This window comes from Primulina tabacum, chromosome 14, assembly GCF_025594145.1.
Source record: "Primulina tabacum isolate GXHZ01 chromosome 14, ASM2559414v2, whole genome shotgun sequence".
In the NCBI taxonomy this organism is placed as follows: Eukaryota; Viridiplantae; Streptophyta; class Magnoliopsida; order Lamiales; family Gesneriaceae; genus Primulina; species Primulina tabacum.
In genome coordinates, this window is record NC_134563.1 from 4,396,477 (window position 1) to 4,419,470 (window position 22,994).

Here is a 22,994-nt window from a genome sequence, read left to right on the forward strand (position 1 = left end):
TATATATCTAATAATATTTTTTATACAACTGAAATTCATAATAATAATAATAATAATAATAATAATAATAATAATAATATTAAAAAAAACTTGAAACGGGTATAAATTAAGAACAAAAATAAATAAGAAAAATAACAATAAAATAAGGACCTTGTGTTTCTAGTACATTGTCTACATCGTTGCGAAGACTATTGATCCAGGAATCCGTCAAACTCCCATAGTCTATACTACAGTCTACTCTTGTGCATTAACTCCTATTTATTTGCCTATATTTCTCTCTCTCTGACTTTATCCGATGATTTTATGCATGGTTGAATAGATTTTTGTGCCTGAAATATGGATAGGAATCTTGGGAATGAGTTTATGGAGGTTAGATTGACTGATGATGATTTAAACAGTAAAAAAGATACTGATTCTGTGGATGAAGAGGTGATAAGGGTTTTAAAAGAAGCTTTGAATCGAGAAAATTTGGTGGAAAGAATTGATCTTTCAGGGCGCCAGCTGAAATTTCTCCCTGAGCCCTTCGGCAAGATTCATGCTTTGGTGGTTCTTAATCTTTCACATAATAATCTTGAGGTTTGTATTACAATAATTTCATTTTTTTGGAGGGTATATTTGCTGTGGTGGTTTGTGAAGCTTGAGGATTTTTTTACTCCTTTTGGTTGAAAAATTATGTTGCTCTCTTGATTGGTTGCTGGAGATAGCGAGAAATGAGAAAGGACGGTGAAACTAGATAGAATTTGATGTTCATGATCGTGTTTGATTTAAATTTTGGCCCAAACAAGAAATTGGAAATTAGTTTATACCTTTTGGCTGAACATGTATGGCAGTGATTTATCTGAAGCTTTGTTGAGTTACAGATGATGGATTAAACATGGATTTCTTTTTCTTTTTTTAAAAAAGAACTTGGTCTGATTGCTGAGTCGTTGTTCAAAATTGATTTCACATAATGAAACAAGAACGTGGAAGTTGAAATGCAATCGTGAGTAAACCCCTGGAGTGATCACGGCACTTGGCCTCCCAAAACCTTTTTAAGAAAATCTCGAAGTTCAAATCATAGTTTTGTTGATTGCATCATAACTGATACGAATTCGTGATGCCGTTTCGGTACGGTATTGTTACTTGTAATGATCTATTGCTTGTATGCATTGAACTCAAGATGACTTTCAGAAAAAATCTATCTGGGCTTGTCTCATATCTCCAAAAGAAATGGTCCATTTTTTAATGCTTGAAAATGGATTATCTGTAAAGCCATAATCACTTCAAACAATCTGGAACTTTAGGCTTTGGAGTTATAATGCAAGTTTCATTAATTTTAGTTGACTTGATTGTGTAAACTATGACTACAATGAACAAGCTTGATATGGTTTTGCTTAGGGAGTCTACTTTTAAAACTTGCACTGTATAATATAATACTATGAAGAAAATGGCGACTGAAATTACTAGTCCTAGTTTGATTCATAGCCAAGATAGTGATTCTGTTTGCCTGCCCTACCGTTTGTTAGTACAAAGAGGTAGATCTTCCCAAATTATCATTGACGAGATTTTTGTTTTGTTCCAGGTTATTCCTGATTCGATTTCAGGACTACAGAAATTGGAGGAGCTCATTGTCTCATCCAACCTTCTTGAAACATTACCCGATTCCATAGGCTTGTTGATAAATCTTAAAGTCTTGGATGTGTCAGGAAATAAGTTAAAAAAGCTCCCGGAAAGTATTGCTGGTTGCAGGTAAGCTGCTGAAACCGATAAAAATTTGTGATGTACTAAATTGGACATTTTCTTGTCTGACTACTTATACACATTTTTGTTCAGCAGGTCTTTAATTGAGTTGGATGCGAGCTTCAATAACCTTGATGTTTTTGCCTACAAATATTTGTTACGGATTGGTGAATCTTCAGAAGCTCTCCGTTCCCTTTAACAAATTAAGAGCCTTTCCAAACTCCATCTGTGAAATGAAATCATTGAGACATTTGGATGCTCATTTCAATGCAATTCATGGTCTACCAAGCACTATTGGAAGGCTTACAAATCTTGAGATACTGAATGCCAGTAGTAATTTCAATGATATAACCGAAGTACCTGAAACAATCGGTGATCTGACAAATCTTATAGAACTTGATCTTAGTAACAACCAAATTCGAGCCCTGCCCGAGTCAATATATCAGCTGCAGAAATTAACCAAGCTTATCGTGGACCAGAATCCACTTGTGATCCCTCCATTGGAGATCGCGAACAAAGGGCTTAAAGCTATCATGGAATACATGATGAAGAGGCGACTTGATATGTTAGAGGCTGAACAACAAAGAAGTTTGCATGAACAAAACAGTGAAACGGAGATGGGATGGATAGCATGGGGAACATCCACATTCGGTAACGTTTACACAGGTGTTTCTCAGACTGTTTCAGGATATCTTGGAGGAAACGCCCGGAGGGATTCCTTTCTGGATCAGCAATTGTGAGACGTGAGTGGCAACAACGTCTGCAAAAATAGGTCCATCTTTGTGTCTGTGACTTGAAGTCTGTATTGCTCACGAATCTATGTGTTTGCCTTTCAAATAAACTTACTGAATGAAGAGTTTGTGGTTAGACAGCAGATCGATGGAAATTAGTATTTTCAGGATTTCAAATTATTGAATGTTCTTTTATCATTTCTTTACAGGGAAAATTTGGTTCATAACTTTCCACAAATATCACCCCCTTATTTAGTTTTTAGAGGAAATTATGACCAATGGACTCACTGTGTTTTATCAACAAGAAGATTATGAATAAAAATCGATGCAAAAACCGATAACAATACTTGATCTTGATCCCACGCATTAACTCAATGCATGCAGAGTAGGTCTTTTGTGAGACCGTCTCACGAATATTTTTCTGTGAGACGGGTTAAACATACCGATATTCACAACAAAAAGAAATAATCTTAGTATAAAAAGTAATATTTTTTCATGGATGACCCAAATAAAAGACCCGTCTCACAAAATATGACTCATGAGATCGTCTCACACAAATTTTTGTAATGCATGTAATACGATAATATTTGAAATGATGCAATTAATGTTCTCAGGATACGGTAATGGAATTATCTTAAAAACATGCAAACACTGTAACAAATTTCAAGATTTTGACATCATAATCACATCAAGTTTAACATGTTAAATAGGCCAAGTTGTCCGTAAAATAGTAAAATACTTGACAAACATAAACTTACTTGCAAGAAAAAATATCAAGTGGTATTTTTAATGCTTGAATATTTTGTCTCTTCTAAAACAAGGGTAGACATACAAATATTATGTATTTCGTTCCCATTTACCAGCTTAATTCTGGCCAAATTTCAATGTTCAAAATAGTATATGTTATTGGATAAATTACAGATTAGACAAGCTAGTTGGTGGTTTCCAGGTCCACGTAGGAAAAAGTCGTCTGGTTTGTTGGTTATTTTCAGTTGAATAAAGATTATAAAAATATACAATATCAGTTTTTTTTTTAATTCAACTACTCAAATGATAAATAAAAAATGGATAATTGGTACCATATGTTTTCTATCTCATTTTAGTTCTTCAAGCTTAACTGTTGTTTTTGCTCATTTCAAAAAAAAAAAAAAAAAAAAACTGTTGTTTTTGCCATATTAAATTATATGTTGCTTAAAATAGTACTCTTAACACATTACGATTATGAATATTTTTAAGACACCGCATCAAAATTGTAAATTTAATTAATTTATTTATTATTAATTATACATGATATTAATACAATATTAATTCAATAAAAAAATCTAATTAAATTTGTTTTTCAAGCATTTCTCCACATTTTGTGATACATAATACAATATATTATTTTAATTTTGTACTGACTTTTGAATTTCTCTAAGATATCTAGAGAGTTCAGAAGAATCCTATACTATTTATAGAAACTTATTATTTTGAATAATAAATTTATCTTATGACTCTGATAAGTTCCACTAGTTTCTCGATATCTAACATTTAGTAGATCTTCTTGTTTTAAATATTCCAACGCTTTGGAATAAACATTGCAAATAATTAATCTCGAATTCGGGTTCAGATCTATATTAATTGAGAAAATTCTCCTCCTCCAACAGTTAATTACTCAGTAATAGTAATTTTTTATGTTTGAAATAATTTTACATAGATTCTAATATCATTTCTGATCCAGTAAAAATCAACTATTACAATTAACACATATAAGGGTATTTTCGTCATTTTTATTATTTAGGGAGTTGAAACAAAGTTTATTGGGTGTAAGGAGTTATGATAAATTTATGTTTACTATCATACTGGACAAACCTTATGTGATAGATACAAAACAGAGATTTGCATAATCTAATAGGCATTTTGCTACACCAAAGGAGGGATTCAACAATTATTCAACTGTGTGATCCACAAGAAACGAGACAAGAATATTCCAATCTTTGTAATCGATTTGACATGCAAACTGCAAATGTTTTTTGCTAATTTAGATCGTGTTTTGATATAGATATATAAAATATATTTGAGTGTTGATGTTAATAAAATACAAATCTGATGATTATGTTAACTTATATATATATTATGTCATTGATATTTGTTATCTAATGTTTTATACACTAATATAATATATTGGTTATCATATCATTCTATCAACGAAAAGTTCTCAAACTTTAATGTAGAACAAGGATGAACTTTTGATGGATGAATTAAATTAATGTAATAACATGTTACAATAGAAAAATATTTATTTAAATTAAACCACTTGTACATTTTTTTAATCGGTTCGATTTGTTTGGATCTATACATAATAAGCAGGTCGAGTCAAACAAAAGTGTTCTGAATTTAAGCAAAGTGGCAATTAATTTCTTTTTTTTTTTGGACAATTCAATACAAGGTTTGATATGAATGACTTAATGCATGCATAAATATTCCCAACTTACTCCACATTTAGTTACGAATTTATGATCTTGGCATCCATAAATTTCGTTCATGAGAGGGCGAAGAAGATGATGCTAGGGAATAATTAGATGGTTGAATTTTTTATATACTCATAAAAAAACCAGATTTTTTAAGAAAAGTGACTTGTGAAATAGAACGTCCAACTTTTTTTTATCGTTACCTAAATAATAGCTAAAAGAAAACGAGAATGTATTTTCAATAATCGATATGTTAGTTGTACGTGTATGTCAGTGTATCGGACCAAGTCTTTCGATTTTTCCTCGTTAAATATCAAAACTCTTTCGAAATGAGGGTACACGGACAACGGATGATTCATTGGAATAATATTTTATGACAAATTACACAATATTTAAACTTTAAGACAGTGGATTATATTATTTTTTTCTTTAAAAGTCGGTCTTCTCATAAATAGTATTAAAATACAAGTGTTTCCAAAAACAAAAACAAAAACAAAAAATAAACACAAGTTGCATGGATTTCTTTTCATCTCCACGTCTGAATTCAACGTTCCAAGTTCGTGTCATTCAAGTTCCCACTATGCTATCTATCTTTTTGCCAAAAGCCGAAACGCGACTCTCATCCACTAACACATAAATCGGATTTATACATTTATGAAATTTTGGTCTGTTACTTCATCAAATTTTAATCATAATCTGCTTTGTTTTCTGCAGTTTTAATATTATTTCCAACGTAACACCAATACAACACCAAAAGGGATGTTAATATTGTGCATATAACAACAAAATAACCAAACTCGTCAAACATTAAAAAATATTATTCTCTGAGCAGTAGCCACCGCTAGCTCCGTTGAAGGCGCTGGTCTTGGTCAGAGTTCAACTCATAATGTCTATAAGTAGACATCCCGAGGTGTGAACAATGTTTTAACAAATGAACATGTTCACCTAATCTTAAGTGCCAGCCATACTATAAAATTTGCTAGAAACCCATTCATAATAATCATTCAAATTCTCACATAAACAATCATCAATCGTTCATATTTTTTCAAAAAAGTAGATAAAATATGACTGATGCTTCGCAAGGACCTTTTGTCATTCCCAAAATCAAGAGAGAAAATCGTTCTGCAGCGATAGACTTGCCAGCACTCGGTATTGGAACATCTGCTGCTCCAGAAAAACTCGATCCATCTGCTGCGAAAGCTGCGATTCTTTACGCCATTGGCCTTGGCTACACCCATTTTCAGACTGAAATTTCTTCTTATCTGGAGCAGCTCGTTGGAGAAGCCATAGCTGAAGCTCTTCAAAATGGGACTGTACAATCCAGAGATGACTTTTTCATCACTTCCAAGATTCGGTTCCATGACGCTGCTTCTGATTCCATCGTCCCGAATCTGAAGAAATCACTTCAGTAAGTGTAGTTTTTTACACAACTCCTCACGGTTTTTAATTTATGTCCAGGAATTTAAACACGGTCAGCTCCTTTCATTTTCGACAGGACACTGAACCTGAAACCCGTGGACATCTTTCTGATTGAATGGCCTGAGAACGGCAACACATTTTCAGTCAATGATTTCATGCTAGCATGGAAATCCATGGAAGAATGCCAGTCACTTGGATTAGCGAGCGTGATTGGAGTCGGTAACTTCTCCACCACAATGCTGGAAAGTTTACTCCAATTTGCAGAAACGGCTCCGGCGGTGAATCAGGTCTGAAAATGGATTCAGATTCAATAGACTGCTAGATACAGGAAATCAAGAAAGTGGTTGTTTATATATTATAGAATTGATTTATCATATTTTTGTTTGCTAGATTGGTATGGAAAGCATGTGGAGAGACAAGAAACTTAGAGAATACTGCGCAGAGAACGACATTACCATCGTTGTTTCCTCTTCTGTCGAAGGGGAAGATAAAGATTTTGATTACACTCAGTTTATGGAATCAGAAGGTTTAAAAATAGAGAAAGATAGTATTTTGAAGACACCTGCGCAGGTTTACTTCAGATGGGCATACGAGCAAGGGGTGGCTGTCTTGTTGGAGAGCTTAAGTGAGCAGCTAATGAAGGAAATGCTCAACATATTTCAATGATCAGCGTATAATAATATTTTGGTTCAAGTTTTTTTTTTTCAGTTGTTACTTTCAGTGATTTGTTTGCATACAGGGCCAGTTTGATTCACTGACGTTGTTTGTCTCGATGATAGTGGATTCTTGTTCAAACCCGAAGGCATCTCTCCCCAATAGAACTTGTGAATGAATACTCGAGTTTTATAGTGTTATTTTATGTGATTGATTTAGTAAGTATTAGAGTCTGAAAATTTATTAAAATTATTGATATAATATAACGAATATATTTAAATTTTGAATATTATTATAAAAAATTATTATATCATTTGACTATAATGCTTAAACGAAGATAATAATTAATATTTTGTCGTTAATTAAATTGATTTTTTTTATCTTAGTTGAGTGAAACAATGACTAATAAAAAATAAAAAAATATCTATAAAAATATATATTATTTTTGTCTATTAAAATTTTAAACAATAAATAAATATTTTTGAAAAAATCAAATTTTTTGTCATTTACTAGAAGAATAAATTAATATTAAAAACTTTAATTATTTTTTTATAACATTTAGAAAAATAATAATTATATTAAAATTCTAATTAAGATAAATAATAATCATGATAATAATATTATTATTAACAATTTATGGATAGTCAATATACTGGGATTCACGACGACACTATTTTAAAAAGTTGAAAAATATAATATTATATATATATATATAAAATTATGTTTTATTAATATGATACAGATTAATGGTCACTAAACACAAAACTTAAAACCGTAACTAAAATTAAATGAAATAATCAATGTAGAAACTTAAATATAATTTATATTTTCAAGATATATCAAATTCAAATTAAAATTTTTAAAACAAAATTTAAAAATTCACATTTAATTACGCATTTATTTCCTATTTATTTGAAAATATTAATGTGGTAGTGAATGTATTAATAATAAATATTCTTTTTATAATAATTTTTTGACGAAATTTTTTCAAATATGACAAAAACTTAAAACTTTGATTGCTAACACGTCATTGGGTGCTTTTATCATTGTAGCATAATGGACAAATTTAATCCATAATTTTAAAATCATATCAACCATGATATATAATTCATCACAATATATTATTTATCCCCACTTTCATTTTTTTACGACGTGCGAACATGCAGCATATATCTTCGGTGCGTACTAGTAAGCTCTTAGACTAATGCAATAGCCTACAAATCACATTACTCAGGTAAACCGCACTGAACAAGCTTTGTGTGACAAAATCGTATGAGAAGATGTTGGTAAGAGAATAAAACTCTTAACTATTGGTGAAATGTTTACATACTCCACTAACTCGGACACACATTTGAGAGGGTCGACTTTTATTTTCTTATCACTTTCATTATATATCATTCACTTATTTAATCACGCGAATCAAGCAATACTTAAACATGTTAATTAATTATCACATAAATTTGGTGTGGTTATAATGCCATATCTAGCTAGATACTCTTAAAATATGTTGTCCCCGATTCAATCCCAAGGGAGAAATGGGAAAGAACTACTCTAGTTGTGGTTTAGCCACCCACACCCCTCTATTTTTTGGTAAAAAATATCCACACTACATTAGTATAAATACGAGTCAAGAATCATACTCTGTAATTTCTTTCCCCGCATTGCGGTTATGAAGAATTCATTTCACTCAACCTTTTACAATTCTGAAAAGAGCTTATTTTAAAAATAAATTGTTAGAAGGTTTGGATAAAATAAGACAATAAATCTTAAAGATGTTGATGTATATGGTATTATAAAATCATTTTAAATAAAAATTACAAAAAAAAGATATAATATTATAAAACCAAGATAATAATTATTTTTAGCATATAAATTATTAAATATGATAATTTTAATCACAAATATAAAATTATTAATATTTTTACTAATAATACAATTATTTATAATATTTTAATAATTATTATTAATTACTCTTTTTATTAAAATAAAATCATATGTAATATTATAATTATAATTTTATTTATGGAAAATAAAATACTAATGATTAGTTACTGTATACTGATATTTATAATTTTTATTCGTAATAGTTATCACAGTATATTTATATTAATAATATTATATTTTTTATTTGGTAATTATATTATTATTACTTGCATGATATATTACACAAGGATGGATTTGAGATATGATAAAATTAATAAATATAATCTGCTCTTTAAGTATATTCAAATAAAATCTTAAAAAATAAGTTGAGGTAACCTAACTTTTTTAAAAGTAGCTTATAAGTTGTAAAACAAGTTATTTTGACAGTATATAAAATCTTTTTAAAAATTTTACAAAACAAATTTTGAGAGGTTATAAGCTCTCAAACAACTTATAAATCGTTTTGAATAGCTTATAAACTGAGCCAAATACTCTATATATAATATCTAAATTGTTAGAAGAATAAATATTATTTATTTACCTACTGTAAGATATAAATATTATTCTTTCTGGCCATAGTGAGAGTGTTTTTTTCATTTAACGTATTTATGTTAAGGCAAAAACTGATGTGAGACGGTCTTACATGTCGTATTTTGTGAGACAGATCTCTTATTTGGGTCGTCCATGAAAAATTATTAATTTTTATGCTAAGAGTACTACTTTTTATTATGAATATCGGTAGGGTTGACCTGTCTCATAAATAAATATTCGTGAGACCGTTTTACGAGAGACATACTCCTTAAGTTAATAAATATTTATATCACTATATCACTAAACGGAGAAATTAAGTTTGAAACCTAACTGGAGTATGATTAAGTTTTCCATTCTCCGCTTTGAAAATCACGTTGGGCCAGTTTTGAGACTCAAAATGTGAGGAATCCACCAATTTTATTGGGCTCAAGCCCATCCAAAACAAATCTAAAAAGTCATGGTTTGAAGGGTGTAAATTTGGGTTCGTAATTTTTAATTCAAGGCCAGATTAGCTATTGTGGATTATATAATTGATTATAAATTCGTATACAAATTTTTTATGCTATTATTGAATTTGGAGTGCAATAAATGTGTGTATGCATAATTTTGCCCCAAAAACAAAATAATGAGTCCTTTCCCAATTATCTAGAGGAAATTTTAATTTATGTCTTTCTAAAATTTTGGTACTCTAAATTGTTAAAATTAGATCTTGATTATGTATGCATTTTTAGATTTTTTTAAAAATTTTAATATATTTCATTAGAGATGATTATGTGATACTCTTCACGCGAGCATCACATCGTCATCATCTCAATAGAAGACAAAAGTTACAACAACAAAAGATTCAGATGACGAGAAAAAAACTGAATTTTGAAAATATAGATAAATAAAATTGTAAAGACAAATGAATATTGTCAAATTTCAACTTTAATCATACATTTTTATTTTTATCAAAAATAATAATTTTCATAAAAAACGTTGATATAAAATTATATACATCAACATCATATCGATATCATATCAACTGTCACAGTCGTTTTCACGTCGAAAAAACGTCAAAAAAAAAAAAAGTATAATACGAACAAAAATAATAATCTTAATCTTAAATTTAATACCATAAGAAATCAAAAATCGCACGATTTTTCATTCCCTCGACAACCTGTGCGCGCACACGCTTAATGTGACGCCGATTAATTACAGAAATGACACATATGAACCAGCCTGTCGTTCGATTGAAATGATATATGTCAAATAAAATCATAATTGGCTATTTGGCTCCATCTAAGGAATAGTTTCCCCTAATTACTCGATGCGAAAGGTGATCAAATCCAAAGAAGAATTGCCCGCTCGCCATTTCAGACTTTAATACATTTTTTTTGTTTTATACAAAATCAATATTTGAAATAAAAATTATGGATTCGGCCACAGGTCAGGACCTGATAAAATTTAGGACAAAGGTTATGATTTCGTCTATATATTGTGTATAATAAAGTTAAGACAAGCAAGTAGGTGAGTCATTGCACTGCACGCCTAACACTCCCATATCATTGGTTGACCATTAATCATTGTGTTCGATATGCTTCTATTTTTATCCCAACTTCACCATTAATTTTATTTCGATGCTCTCTCCGCAAATGTAGTTTTTATATGCTAAATCATGAGCCACAATCTGTAGTCAGTGCCCCTACTCACGGGACGGAGCCATGTGTTAGCTGGGTTTTTTTTAAAAAATATTATAAAGTAAAATAATAATTATATAAATATTGCAAAATGAGAATGTTTGTAAAACTATAACAATCCGCTGCACTGCAGCGGATACATCTCTTTTTAAAAAAAGAAATTTAAAAAATTAAAAAAAAAAAAGAAAAGTGGAGTGGGTCACGGTCCGTGACAGTCTTTTACGGATTCTGAATCCGTGACACACTGTCACGGGTTCTTTGAATCCGTGTCCAATCCGTGTGTTTTCCGTGTGTATTCCCCTATAAATAAAAATTTTCCTCACTTCAAATTGTACACTTTCCTTCTTTCCTTTCGTCGTCCGAAAATATTTCTTCTCCGTAATAATTCTCGCATTCCTCCGATTCATATGCGCAGAATTCATCTTTTCTAATTCGATATTGTGTTAATATTATTTGTTGATTTTATCATCCTTTTCATTTGAAGATATATCAAGAGGTAATGCTTAATTTCGTTGATAATATATATTATAATTATATATTAAAAATTACTATTTTTTGTGTAATTTTTTTGATAATACTTGTCATTTATTTCAGATATTACACCGTCCGTTAATATTATTACAAGTTTCGTATAATTACGTCGGAGAAAGGTAATTTAAGTAATTCTTTTAATATTTTGTTTGCTTTATTTATATTATATTAATGTAATTATAATTTTGTTCATTAATATTATATGATTAGTATAATTTAATTAAATATTATATTTTTAATATTAATCGTAATATTAAAAAATAGTTGAAATATTAAAAAAATAATAAATATGATATTGTATTTTTTGAAATATTTGAAGGTTAATATTTTTAATTTAATTAATTTAATATAAGAATCAGTTAATATTATTGTACTTAATACAAATGAAATTATAAAGTATTTTGTTATGTTTTTTTCAAAAATTTATATATGAAATAGTGTTTAGTTACTCTTTAACGTTGGGCACTTTAATATAATTTATATAATATTATAAAAAAAATTTATGTTGATGCAAAGTAATATAAGAAATTGATAATTCTGATTAAAATATTTTTATCCAACTATATATTTTGAAATAACTTACTTAAAAGTTTAATACAAATAAATTATATTAATTTTTAATCTGTGTTGTTATATACAAATTTTTTTGAAAATTATGTAATAAAATTGCACCGAGTATTTGGTGAATTCATCAGTCCTTCAGATCAAGTATTCGGCATTTTTCTTGCGCAGCTCTTTATTTTTCTTCACTCCGTGGTATTATTTGTTAGTTATAAAGAATCTGTAATTCTCCTCCCTTTATAAATTGCATCGATCGTGTGATTATTGGAATTCCTAATTTGATTTGATATTTTTCTGTCAAATCTTAGAATTTTAGAGAATTGCGCCGAGTATCAGCAATTCAGAATTTGATTTCGGAGAATTGTGCTGAGTAACAGAATTTGGGAGAATTGCGCCGAGTCTAAGTCGAATATATATTTTTTCTTTCTATATTGAATTGTTTTATGTATATTATATCTGATAATTTATGTAATTAATTGCATATATTGAACTCCGATAGCTCATTTAATTACAAATTTCGCTGAACGACATTTGAAAAGGTAATTTCAATAATTTCTTATATTATAATTTTATTATTTATGTTGTATTAATGTAATTCTAATTTTTTTTGGTTGTATTATACTATTTTATATAATTTTTTTATATTTTTAATATTAATTATGTTTTATATTTCGCACAGACATGGATACTGTCAAGGCCTTACTTTACGTAGGTAGGCTATGTCATTATTGAAGATGGTAGGGTTGGATATAGTATCCCCGCGACCAGGCCCATTAAAATCCCTCGCTCTACTACATTTTCTCAATTGGTGAATTATGTGCATCGGAAGCTGGAGATCGACCCATCAAAATTCTGCATCAAATTGTCAACCAAATATTGTTATAGCTCGTTGTCTCGTTACATTGAAGAGCATGTCTATATCACAGATGATGATAGTCTACAATTTATGTTTGAGTTGCCGACACTGGATTGCATGTACTTGTATGTTGATTCATCGCCAGTGTTACAGAACGTAAGTGATTACGATTTTGATGCATTCATGCCAGTAATAACGCAAGGTTTGGGAACAGTAGGTTTGAATGAAGCGGGACCTTCTATGCATCACGTCGATGAACGGTCAGCTCAGACCTACTCTGGGATCGACACTGGTCCTTGGGATCACCATATCACGACTCACACTGAAGAAGACTATGCATAGGGGATGAATAGAACACGAGAATTGGATTTTATCTCAGGGGGTTGGGATCATCATATCACGGTTCCATCAGGAGTTGATGTTGCATGGAGTTCTAGTAGAACATGCCAATTGGATTTAAATTCATGGGCTCCTGAAGAAAATACCACAAATGTCAGAGAATTTGATAGTTCTGCTGAAGCTGCAAATATTCCTGCCCCGAATACAGAACACATGGATGAGCAAGATGATTTATTTGGGGACAGTTCGCATCATGTCATGAATAGCGATGATGATTTTTATGCTACATCAAGTGACGGAGAAGATGATCATCAGTTTGAGAATGCAAATGAAGGGACATCGGCGGGTGTGTTAATGTCGGGAGCAACAATGACAGAGAGCATTCATATTGCACCAGAGCAACATTTACGTGAAATTTCCCAATTATTCAATGAAGTCTACGACGAACAAATTCTAGATTCATTTGGTATTCCTTCTTCTTCACGAACAAACTTTTACAATCCTGAAAGGCCAAAGCTCGGTGTAAAAATGTTTTTTAAGAACAAAGGTGATTTAATAGCTTCAGTGAAGGATTTTTCTGTTCGGGTTTTGAGACGTGAATATATCGTTGTCCAAAGTTCTCCGACAATTTGGAAGGTAAAATGCAAGAACTGGTCCGAAGGTGGCAACTATGGGTGGGGACTTCGAGCATCGTTCAAAAAAAGTTTAGGCTACTTCATGATCACAAAATATGGTGATGATCACACATGCATGTCTACCCAAGTCGGTATAGATCACCACAACCTTGATGTAAACATGATAGCCAGCACACTTTTGGGAATTGTGCGTTGTGATCCTGCATATAAGATCAAATATGTGCGAGAAAGCATTAAAGAAAAATATGGGTATGATATATCGTACGCTAAGGCATGGCGGAGTTTGAAACGCGCAGTGGAGGTAATCTATGGCACATGGGAAAGCTCTGCAACTGTACTTCCTAAATATATGGGAGCTTTGTCGAAGTACAATCCAGGAACTATTGTAGAATGGAAGCATCTTCGACCGTATGACCATCCACATAAAATTTTGAACTTCGTGTTTTGGGCCTTCAAACCATGTGTAGATGGTTTTCGACATTGTCGCAATTTAATCAGCGTAGACGGTACGCATATGTACACCAAATATAATCACAAACTACTCATAGCAGTAACTTTAGATGCCAACAACCAGGTTTTGCCGCTAGCATTTGCTCTTGTTGATGAAGAGAATTATGAGTCTTGGCATTGGTTCCTCAGTAATGTTGCACGACATGTTACTAGAGGGTGTAATGGTGTGTGCCTTATATCTGATAGACATGCGGGTATAACAAGTGCAGTGCAAGATCTCCCTGACGTCAAGCCTCCTCGTGGTGTTCATCGTTTTTGTTTGAGGCATGTTTGCTCTAATTTCAACAGTAAGTTCAAAAACATTCACTTGAAAGACTTATGTTGGGAAGCAGGGATACAACACCAAGTATCAAAATTTAATGCGACAATGGAGACAATTAGAACAAATAATGCAGTAGCTTATATCTATTTGTCAAACATTCAAAAAGAAAAATGGTCATTGGCTCATGATGGGGGATGGAGACGAGGGATAATGACGACGAACATGTCTGAGTGTATTAATGGTGTATTGAAAGGGGTTCGACGTCTTCCAATAACGGCAATAGTGGAGCTGACATTACAGCGATGCGTGCAATATTTCATTCAACGGCGAGCGCGAAGTGATAAGATGCTGGAAAAAAATCAACCATGGACCGACTTTGCGTACTCTAAATTTGATATGTGGTCAAAAAAGTCAATTGAACATCGAGTTGTAAGATTTGACCAAAGGGATAAAACAGCATCCATCGCGACAGGAGGAAGACCTGGTCGGCAACATCACGTACAAGCTGTCAACATTTCTACGCGTGATTGCACATGTGGTAAATTCACAATATTTGGAATTCCTTGTTCACATGTTATATGTGCAGCAAAATGGTTTGGTTTGAATCCCGCACAACTTGTACAACCATGGTTGACACTTAGCGAATATGTGAACACATACGATGGAAGATTCTACCCTATTCATGATGAACAATATTGGGATGAACCTACATTCCAATTACAACACAATAGTGTTCGTCGACAAAGGAGGCAGGCTGGTAGAGATCGCAGGACACGCATAAGAAACGAGATGGATCAACCATCATCGAGGGAGAGACAACGTGGGAGGTAAAAGATCTACAATAACGTATTGTACCTTATTTTGAATACATATCATGTGAAGTTATTAATGTAATTACAAAATTGTACATTAAAATTTTATATTTATTAATAATTGTTGTTCATTGCAGGTAGGTGCATGTGAGAAGATAGAGTTATGGTGCCATATACTTATGTTTGGGACGCAGATTTTACATTTTAATAGAAGTAGTAAATAAATTGTATTCGGCATTTTATTGTTATAAAGATGTTTTAATATCAAGTTTGTTGACTTATTTGACTTGATTTAGGAATTATACTAAATAAATTAGTACAAGAATAATAAATCACAAATACTACATTTCACACTTTTAAAAATTCAATAATAATTTGTATACACAATTGAAATACAAATGTTGCAGCAACAACTTCAAATGCAAATAAAAAAATTGAAAAACATACAACAATACGACGTAAGTAATTTTGCATATATAAATAAATAGTTAATGCTGATGGTAACGATGCCCCCCAGTGCCACACGGTGGTCTTCTAATCACTCTCCGTCCACGACCTAACATCTGTTCAACATCTCCATGCGTACTTGTTTGGGCTATAGATGTACTGGTATCGGCAATGTTCCAACCAACCTCATACCCTTCTGTCTCAGAATATTGTTGAAATGGTACGAGCGACGTGTTAAATGTAGGGCGACTATCATTCATACCCGGTCGAAAGTCACTTTGTAAACATTCAGTAAAACTACCAGCAAACGGAGTGTAGTAACCAGTTTCATACGATGGAAAGCTTGAAAACACTGGCGGAGTAGTGTATGCCATATTTGAAGATGACTGTCCGGTTTGAGTGTCGCAACCAGCGTCATATGATGGAAAGCTTGAAACCACTTGCGGAGTAGTGTATGCCATATTTGAAGATGATGGTCCGGGTTCAAACTCGTTTCCAGTCCACATCGGTGGATATTGCACATGAGCTGGGCGTGTCTGTGACATAGATGCATATGTTATGTAACATTAATTTAATACAAGAAATTATATTTACGTACATATGTAGACCAGTTGAACATGTCTTACGATAAATTGCCGGTAGTTTGCATCAACAGGATGGTAGCCAATGATGTTCGAAGGTACCACTGGAGGCGAGAGCACTATCTGTGAAATGCGATGATACCAACGAACATAGTCCACTGTGATGGCGGGTGTACCAGGTATGACATAATCACCATCAATCACAAAATTATATCTGTTATTCCAAATTTCTACAAAATTTGTGTGATATGTTGCCTAATCAAAGTTGTTCCGGCCTTGTCAAGTCAGTTTATGGAAATTGTCGAAGTTAGTAGCAGGTGGCGGAATACACTGAAGCATTCCAAACTGTCGGAGACACCGCTCTGGTCTATGCATCTCAACTATATGAAAATTGATCAATCCGCATGCCTGACCGACATAGATGAATTCTGTTTCCATCAAGAATTCTGCCAACCTTCGGGGACTCCATATCATAAACTGTCCATAGAAACTGAAGCAAATAAAATGAAAAAAAGATTAGCAATTTGATAATATATAATTCAGACTGAATTTGTAAAAAAATTTCAAACTCTAAACAACTAATTTATATATCTACCTGCCCTTCTACCATCCTGTCAAGCATATCTCTCATTATACGGACCGAATGATGGGCCGTGTGTGTCCAAGAGAATCCGCGTCTCCACCTGCAATTTATAAAAGTACACAATATTTTCATTTAAACTAAATAACAAATAAATAATAATAAATGTTAATTATTTCTTATTAGTACCGTGCGCCGTATGGTGGGAATGGTAGACCCTGAAGCACATCCGCAGCCTGCTCTTCTGAAATAGATATCTGTTGCGCTCTATCAGGACAAAGAAGAGTAATTCTAGACCACACCCAAATCTGCAATAACATACAACAGAAATAGTCAAATCATAAGAAAAAATAAGTACAACAAATATAATGACCGTAGAAGTGTACAAATACCTGCAATATCTTAACTGGGCCACACAAATCGACCTTTAATCTCATTGATGTGTCGCACAACTCTCTATAAAGATATGCCAACACAGCAGAACCCCAGCTATACGTATTCACTAATTCTATGTCCTCAAGGAACTGCAAATACATAAGTTTCACAGCAGCACCTTCCGAGTCCGGAAACATACATCCACCAATTATCAGTAATGCAACACAACGGGAATATTGTACCACGTCCTCTTCAGTGCTTTGATCATTAATCATATTATTTAGGCAATGGTCTAGCAAAACGGTCAGATAAAGATGTGCGCCTTTAATTGAGAAGATGTAGGCGTAAAACCCAACCAAGTAGCGCAGCGCTGTTGTAAGGTATGTTTGTTGTACGCGGTATCTACACCAGTGATGGGAATGCCATCAATATTCAACCACCAAATAAGAGCAACTGTCCTGCAAAGTGATTGTTGCCTCGCCCACGGTAAGGTGAAATGTGTGTGTCTCACGACGCCATCTCTCAACAATGGCTATAAGCAAATGATTATCATAATATTTAATAGGACCACACTGAATGACACCATAGAAGCCCATGCGTGCAAGACATAGACGGACACGGAGGTGAATCCCAGCATTAAGCAATCTCCAAAGACATTTGTCAGACCGTCGTGGCGGAATTATTGCAACCATGTTTTCAGCGTTGATATTATTTGATATGTGTCTATCCCGCAAATACAACACATTATCCGTATTTTCAGCCATCTTGCAAACAAAAAATCATTAGTTAACAAATATTATATTTTATATCAACAAAATTTAACATATTTTATAATAAACGAAATTTATTTACAATTTCCGGCTCGAAAGAAGAAAACTTATATATTGATAACAAATTGGTAATAAAACTAATTACTGTAATTAAATAATTTCTTTTAAAAATCAATAATACTTAATTATAATAAATACATTAGTAATAATTATTATTAAATATGGTAATAGTTATAAAACAAATACATTAGTAATAATTATTTATTATAACATGTAATTATAATAGTTACAAAATAGTTATTTATTATAACATGTAATTGTTTCTCAGATCGACATTATATTAGTGTCAGGTCGAAGAAAATGAATTAAAATTAAAAATAAAAAAAACATTGATAAATAACTAATAATAAAATTTGATAATATAAGAAATCAAATTCTCAAACAAAGAAAATACACAAAACCAAAAGTATATCTAAACCGCAAGGAAAACTTGTCATTTTATTGCACCATTAAATTTGTTGGCTGGAGAGGTGGAATTTGTAAAATTTAATTTGTACTACTAAAATTTAATATACAGTGACTTTTATCTCAACAAGTAATATATGATGCTAAGTTCCTTCTACATTTTTTCTCTATCACAAAAGTTAGTCCGTGAAAACATTTTGTTTGACCATCACATATACTAATTTTTGTAAGATAAATTTTCGACTCGATTTAACTCAACTCATAAAATAGTTATAAAACATATACATTTATTGTAACTAAATTAAGTATATTTATTATTTTACAATTAATATTATAATTATTTCAATAAAATAATAACTATTACAATTTTTACGTGATGCGTTCATTATTATACAATTATTATTATAATTATTCCAATATTATAATTATATAGTTATTATTATACAATTGATATTATATTTATTCCAATAACACAATTTATATTACAACTAATTCCAACACTACAATTAATATTATAATTTTCGTAATTAAATTAGGTACAGTCATTTTTATTACTTAAAACTACTATGATGCGTTTATAAAGTGTCCGGCAATGCAAAAATTCTTAATTATAGCAATATACTTCCAATAATACAAGTAATATTATAACTATTGTTATTACTTAAACTAATACAATTAACGAACAATAATAAAACAATAAACAAAAATAATATCGTTACCTCTGAATATTCTGAAAAAATATCGAAAACTTACGCTACTGAATAAATGGAATATTCTGAAGATGGGTGCTGGAAAGATGCTCGGGACTCGACGAACGGACAAAAAAAAGGAAAAAGATGCTCGGTGCTCGGCCAACGAAAATAAAAGAAGAAATTGATGCTCGGTACTCGGCCAACGAAACAAAAATAAAGAAAAGAGGAGGAGTGCTCATGGTGATAATGAAGAGGTCCGCCTCATTATTTAAAGACGGGCTCTCATGGGTTACAAGAATCCGTGACAAAGTCACGGACTCTGAATCCGGGAGTCTTAACTTTTTAAAAAAATTTAATTGAATCCGGGAATCTGATTCCCGGATTGTAATATTTTGATAACACTCTTAATTTTGTTATATTTTAATGAATACTTTTTAAAATAATATTATTTTTAAAAAAAACCCTGTGTTAGCTTCACCTAGACTGTAGTCTGGATGATTTGGTAGTTTTATTTTTACTTTTTATACATGAAATTTAATCCAATTTTTCGTTTAGAAATTAAGACTCGAGTAGAAACGAAAACATGTATCCGCAACCGCAACTATCCCTGCAGTAGTAAATCGTGAGAGATTAAGGTTTATATATATTTGTGTGTGCACATATAATTTACACTGTTACGTTGCACGTATGAATACAAATAGGATATGGCCTTGTATTATTATAGAAAATCATGCTTAAAATCAGTAGCGAAGCTAAAAAGTTTTGTGTAGGAGGCGGACGAGAAGCTGAGGCGGCCGGCTCTGCCTAGCTAAACCCCTCGAGTGCAGAATTGCTTAGAACCAGATCTGTTTGGCGCCACCGGTAGAACGGCGTTGTGCGCCAAGATAAGTGGAAATGAGATTAATCTTATATCATGCGATTCAGAAATTAACCTAATTAGTCGATCAAATGTGTATGTGCTGACACTATAGTACATGTACATTAATTTAAAACATTATGTATACTTCTCCATGGACTAAATAATTTAAATCATTCGCACGTAAGGTTAGTAGAGAAAATGATTTATGGAATAATAATATTTTTGCGGTGGTAGGAGAGACAAAACTGACGAGAAAAAGGATAGAAAAGAGTGCACAAAATAGGATAATTTTAGAGCGCATGCATGCATGCATTAAGTTTTAGTGTTTCAGCTATATATATATTGTTGTACAGGCTTTATATATGTATACGTACAGGTTTCAGCGTAAATAAAGAAGGATTTATTTAATTTTATTATTACGAGACAAAATTTTCAGGAATACCTGCGAGAGTTTCAGAACTGTCAGTCGCTGATGGTTTTATCTTCTAAATTAAATTTTCTCTATGTTGGCAAACTCTATGTACGAGTAGAAGGTTTTTTTATCTTGGCAAGGTAAAAATCGATGGATGTATATGAATAAACAGAAACTTTAAAGAGATGATAATTGATACCTCGTAAGAATTCGGGTCATTATAACTTAATTTGTTATTTGAATAGCCCAAATCAAAACCAATAAGCCAGTTACTTTCCCGAGGATCCAGGCAGATCTTCTCTTCTCGGGCACTTCGCCTCTTCCCGGGCAATCATCATAGCCCGGGCCCTCGTACAAGTACTCGGGTACCCTACTACCCGAGTCACCTCGAGAATTGCACCACATTCGAGTGTGATTGATACAGGCTGTCTATTCTGTCAGAACCACTTGTGCTTGGAGTGTCCTAGAAGCCATCAGAAGCTATAAGCATGGGTAGCCGACTTGATATATTTAGTTGGTGGCTCTGGAATCGAGGTATATACCACATTTTCTACTATAAATAGCATATATTAGTGTCATTTATAGTCTCTTGGATTCCAAAATCTTTGAACTCTTAAGCACTTACATGCATATTTTCTCTCAAATATTGCTTGTGTTCATCCGAAAAATTTGCTGACTTTAGCATCAGAGTGGCTACATCGGACATCCCTCCGACGCCCATTCACGAGTTAATTTCTTGTTTGCAGGTGTTAATTCAAGCCATTACCTTCACTCAAATTTCCAAACACTATAAATTACTGATTTGATATGTTGGGGCCCCTTATCCGGCTCATCCGTTTTAGCAAAGTCACATCAATAATAAACACGGATCTCATAACATATTTTCACAATATTTCAATGAAGAATACGCTACATACGAGAATCAATCATACGACATCGGGAATATAAACTTATGTCACCCAAAAACTTACTAACTCGCATATGTTCTTGGAGCGGAGATGTTTTTATTTATTTCATGTCAAGTGTCAATACCAAACTTTTAATTCAAAATAATCTAATTAAACATATAATTTAGAAGTTATGCGAAGTTAAAAAAAAATATTCGAAAGAAGTTTATAAGAGCCTACACGAGATCTCTTCCTTGATCAGTAATTAAAACTGAGAACTTTAAATCTTTTAGATTATATTTAAAAAGAAACAATGGGGGTTGGGAAAAATCTCAAACTCTAAAAGAAATTAGGAAACAAGGAAGCTCGATTTGTAGCTTTGATTTTTCTCATTCAAGCTTTTTATTTATTTATTTATTTATTTATTTTATTGTATTATATGGAGGTCTTGGCCTGGTCAATCTCCCCCGATCTGTTTTTTCAAAACAGTCTTAAATAAAAGGTTAATCCCCCAATATTCATTTAAGGAAAATCGAGAAGTTCTAATATTTTTTCCATCGACATTTTAGAGTGTAATCTATATATATTTTAGAAATCGGCCGTGAACAGACAGATATTTTAAACAATTCAAATATTTTTATTAAAAAGATAAGTGTAAAAGTACTAAATTAATGACTCCGAATTCAATTTTATGTACGCAATTTTGGGCTTATAAATGCAGTGGCGACGAACGAGACTAATATATTATATATATATATATATATATAGTAGAATTTAAACTGATATGTTCTTCTAATATTTTTTGTCAGATTCATCTCCGAATAAATGTTTATAATAAGTAAAATAATGTTTATAAAAAATATATACGGGGATGTCTCTTTCAATGAATTGATAATTATCTTTCAATTATCGAAATTTCATTATTTGTTTTAATTTAATGGCCCTTAATGATGCACGTGGTGTAGGTAACCAGCTCCTACATTATCGTCCTTTTTTTAGTCCTAAAACTGAAGTAAACAAAATTAATTAAGAAGAAATACAATTTTTTCTACAGAAAATATTAAATCATTTCGGCTGGAGATTTGATTTAGTTAATTGATTTTTGTATTTATTCTTGAGAAATTTGGTTAGTTTTTTTTTATTTTATGTGAACGTTGCAAAATAAATGTGTTGGATAAGGCTCTCAGTTCTTCCATTTTACTACTTACTTCATGATAATTTCTTGTCAAATTAAACTATAGATTATCAAATAAAATACTTGTAGAATTTCGATCTGGTACTTGTGAAAGATTTTTATTTCTATTGAGTTGAAAA

General features: G+C 31.7%; 3 protein-coding genes across 3 annotated transcripts; all 3 read left to right on the plus strand.

Annotated features, from left to right (window-relative positions):
* The first annotated feature begins 151 nt into the window (after positions 1 to 151).
* Positions 152 to 2,644, plus strand: LOC142525189 (plant intracellular Ras-group-related LRR protein 1-like). The gene is given in 4 exon segments (XM_075629372.1): positions 152 to 576; positions 1,562 to 1,728; positions 1,816 to 1,849; positions 1,851 to 2,644. Coding segments are annotated over 4 exon segments (1,050 nt in total). The 5' UTR covers positions 152 to 336; the 3' UTR covers positions 2,460 to 2,644.
* Positions 2,645 to 5,835: 3,191 nt separating this feature from the next.
* LOC142524642 ((1S)-1,7-diacetoxy-luvungin A aldo-keto reductase-like) lies at positions 5,836 to 7,108 on the plus strand. Its single transcript, XM_075628689.1, has 3 exons — positions 5,836 to 6,308; positions 6,396 to 6,606; positions 6,710 to 7,108. The coding sequence occupies exons 1-3, from the start codon at positions 5,965 to 5,967 to the stop codon at positions 6,983 to 6,985; spliced, it is 831 nt and encodes a 276-aa protein (XP_075484804.1). The 5' UTR covers positions 5,836 to 5,964; the 3' UTR covers positions 6,986 to 7,108.
* Positions 7,109 to 14,695: 7,587 nt separating this feature from the next.
* Positions 14,696 to 15,845, plus strand: LOC142525458 (uncharacterized). Its single transcript, XM_075629756.1, has 2 exons — positions 14,696 to 15,627; positions 15,750 to 15,845. The coding sequence occupies exons 1-2, from the start codon at positions 14,906 to 14,908 to the stop codon at positions 15,751 to 15,753; spliced, it is 726 nt and encodes a 241-aa protein (XP_075485871.1). The 5' UTR covers positions 14,696 to 14,905; the 3' UTR covers positions 15,754 to 15,845.
* The last annotated feature ends 7,149 nt before the right edge of the window (positions 15,846 to 22,994 follow it).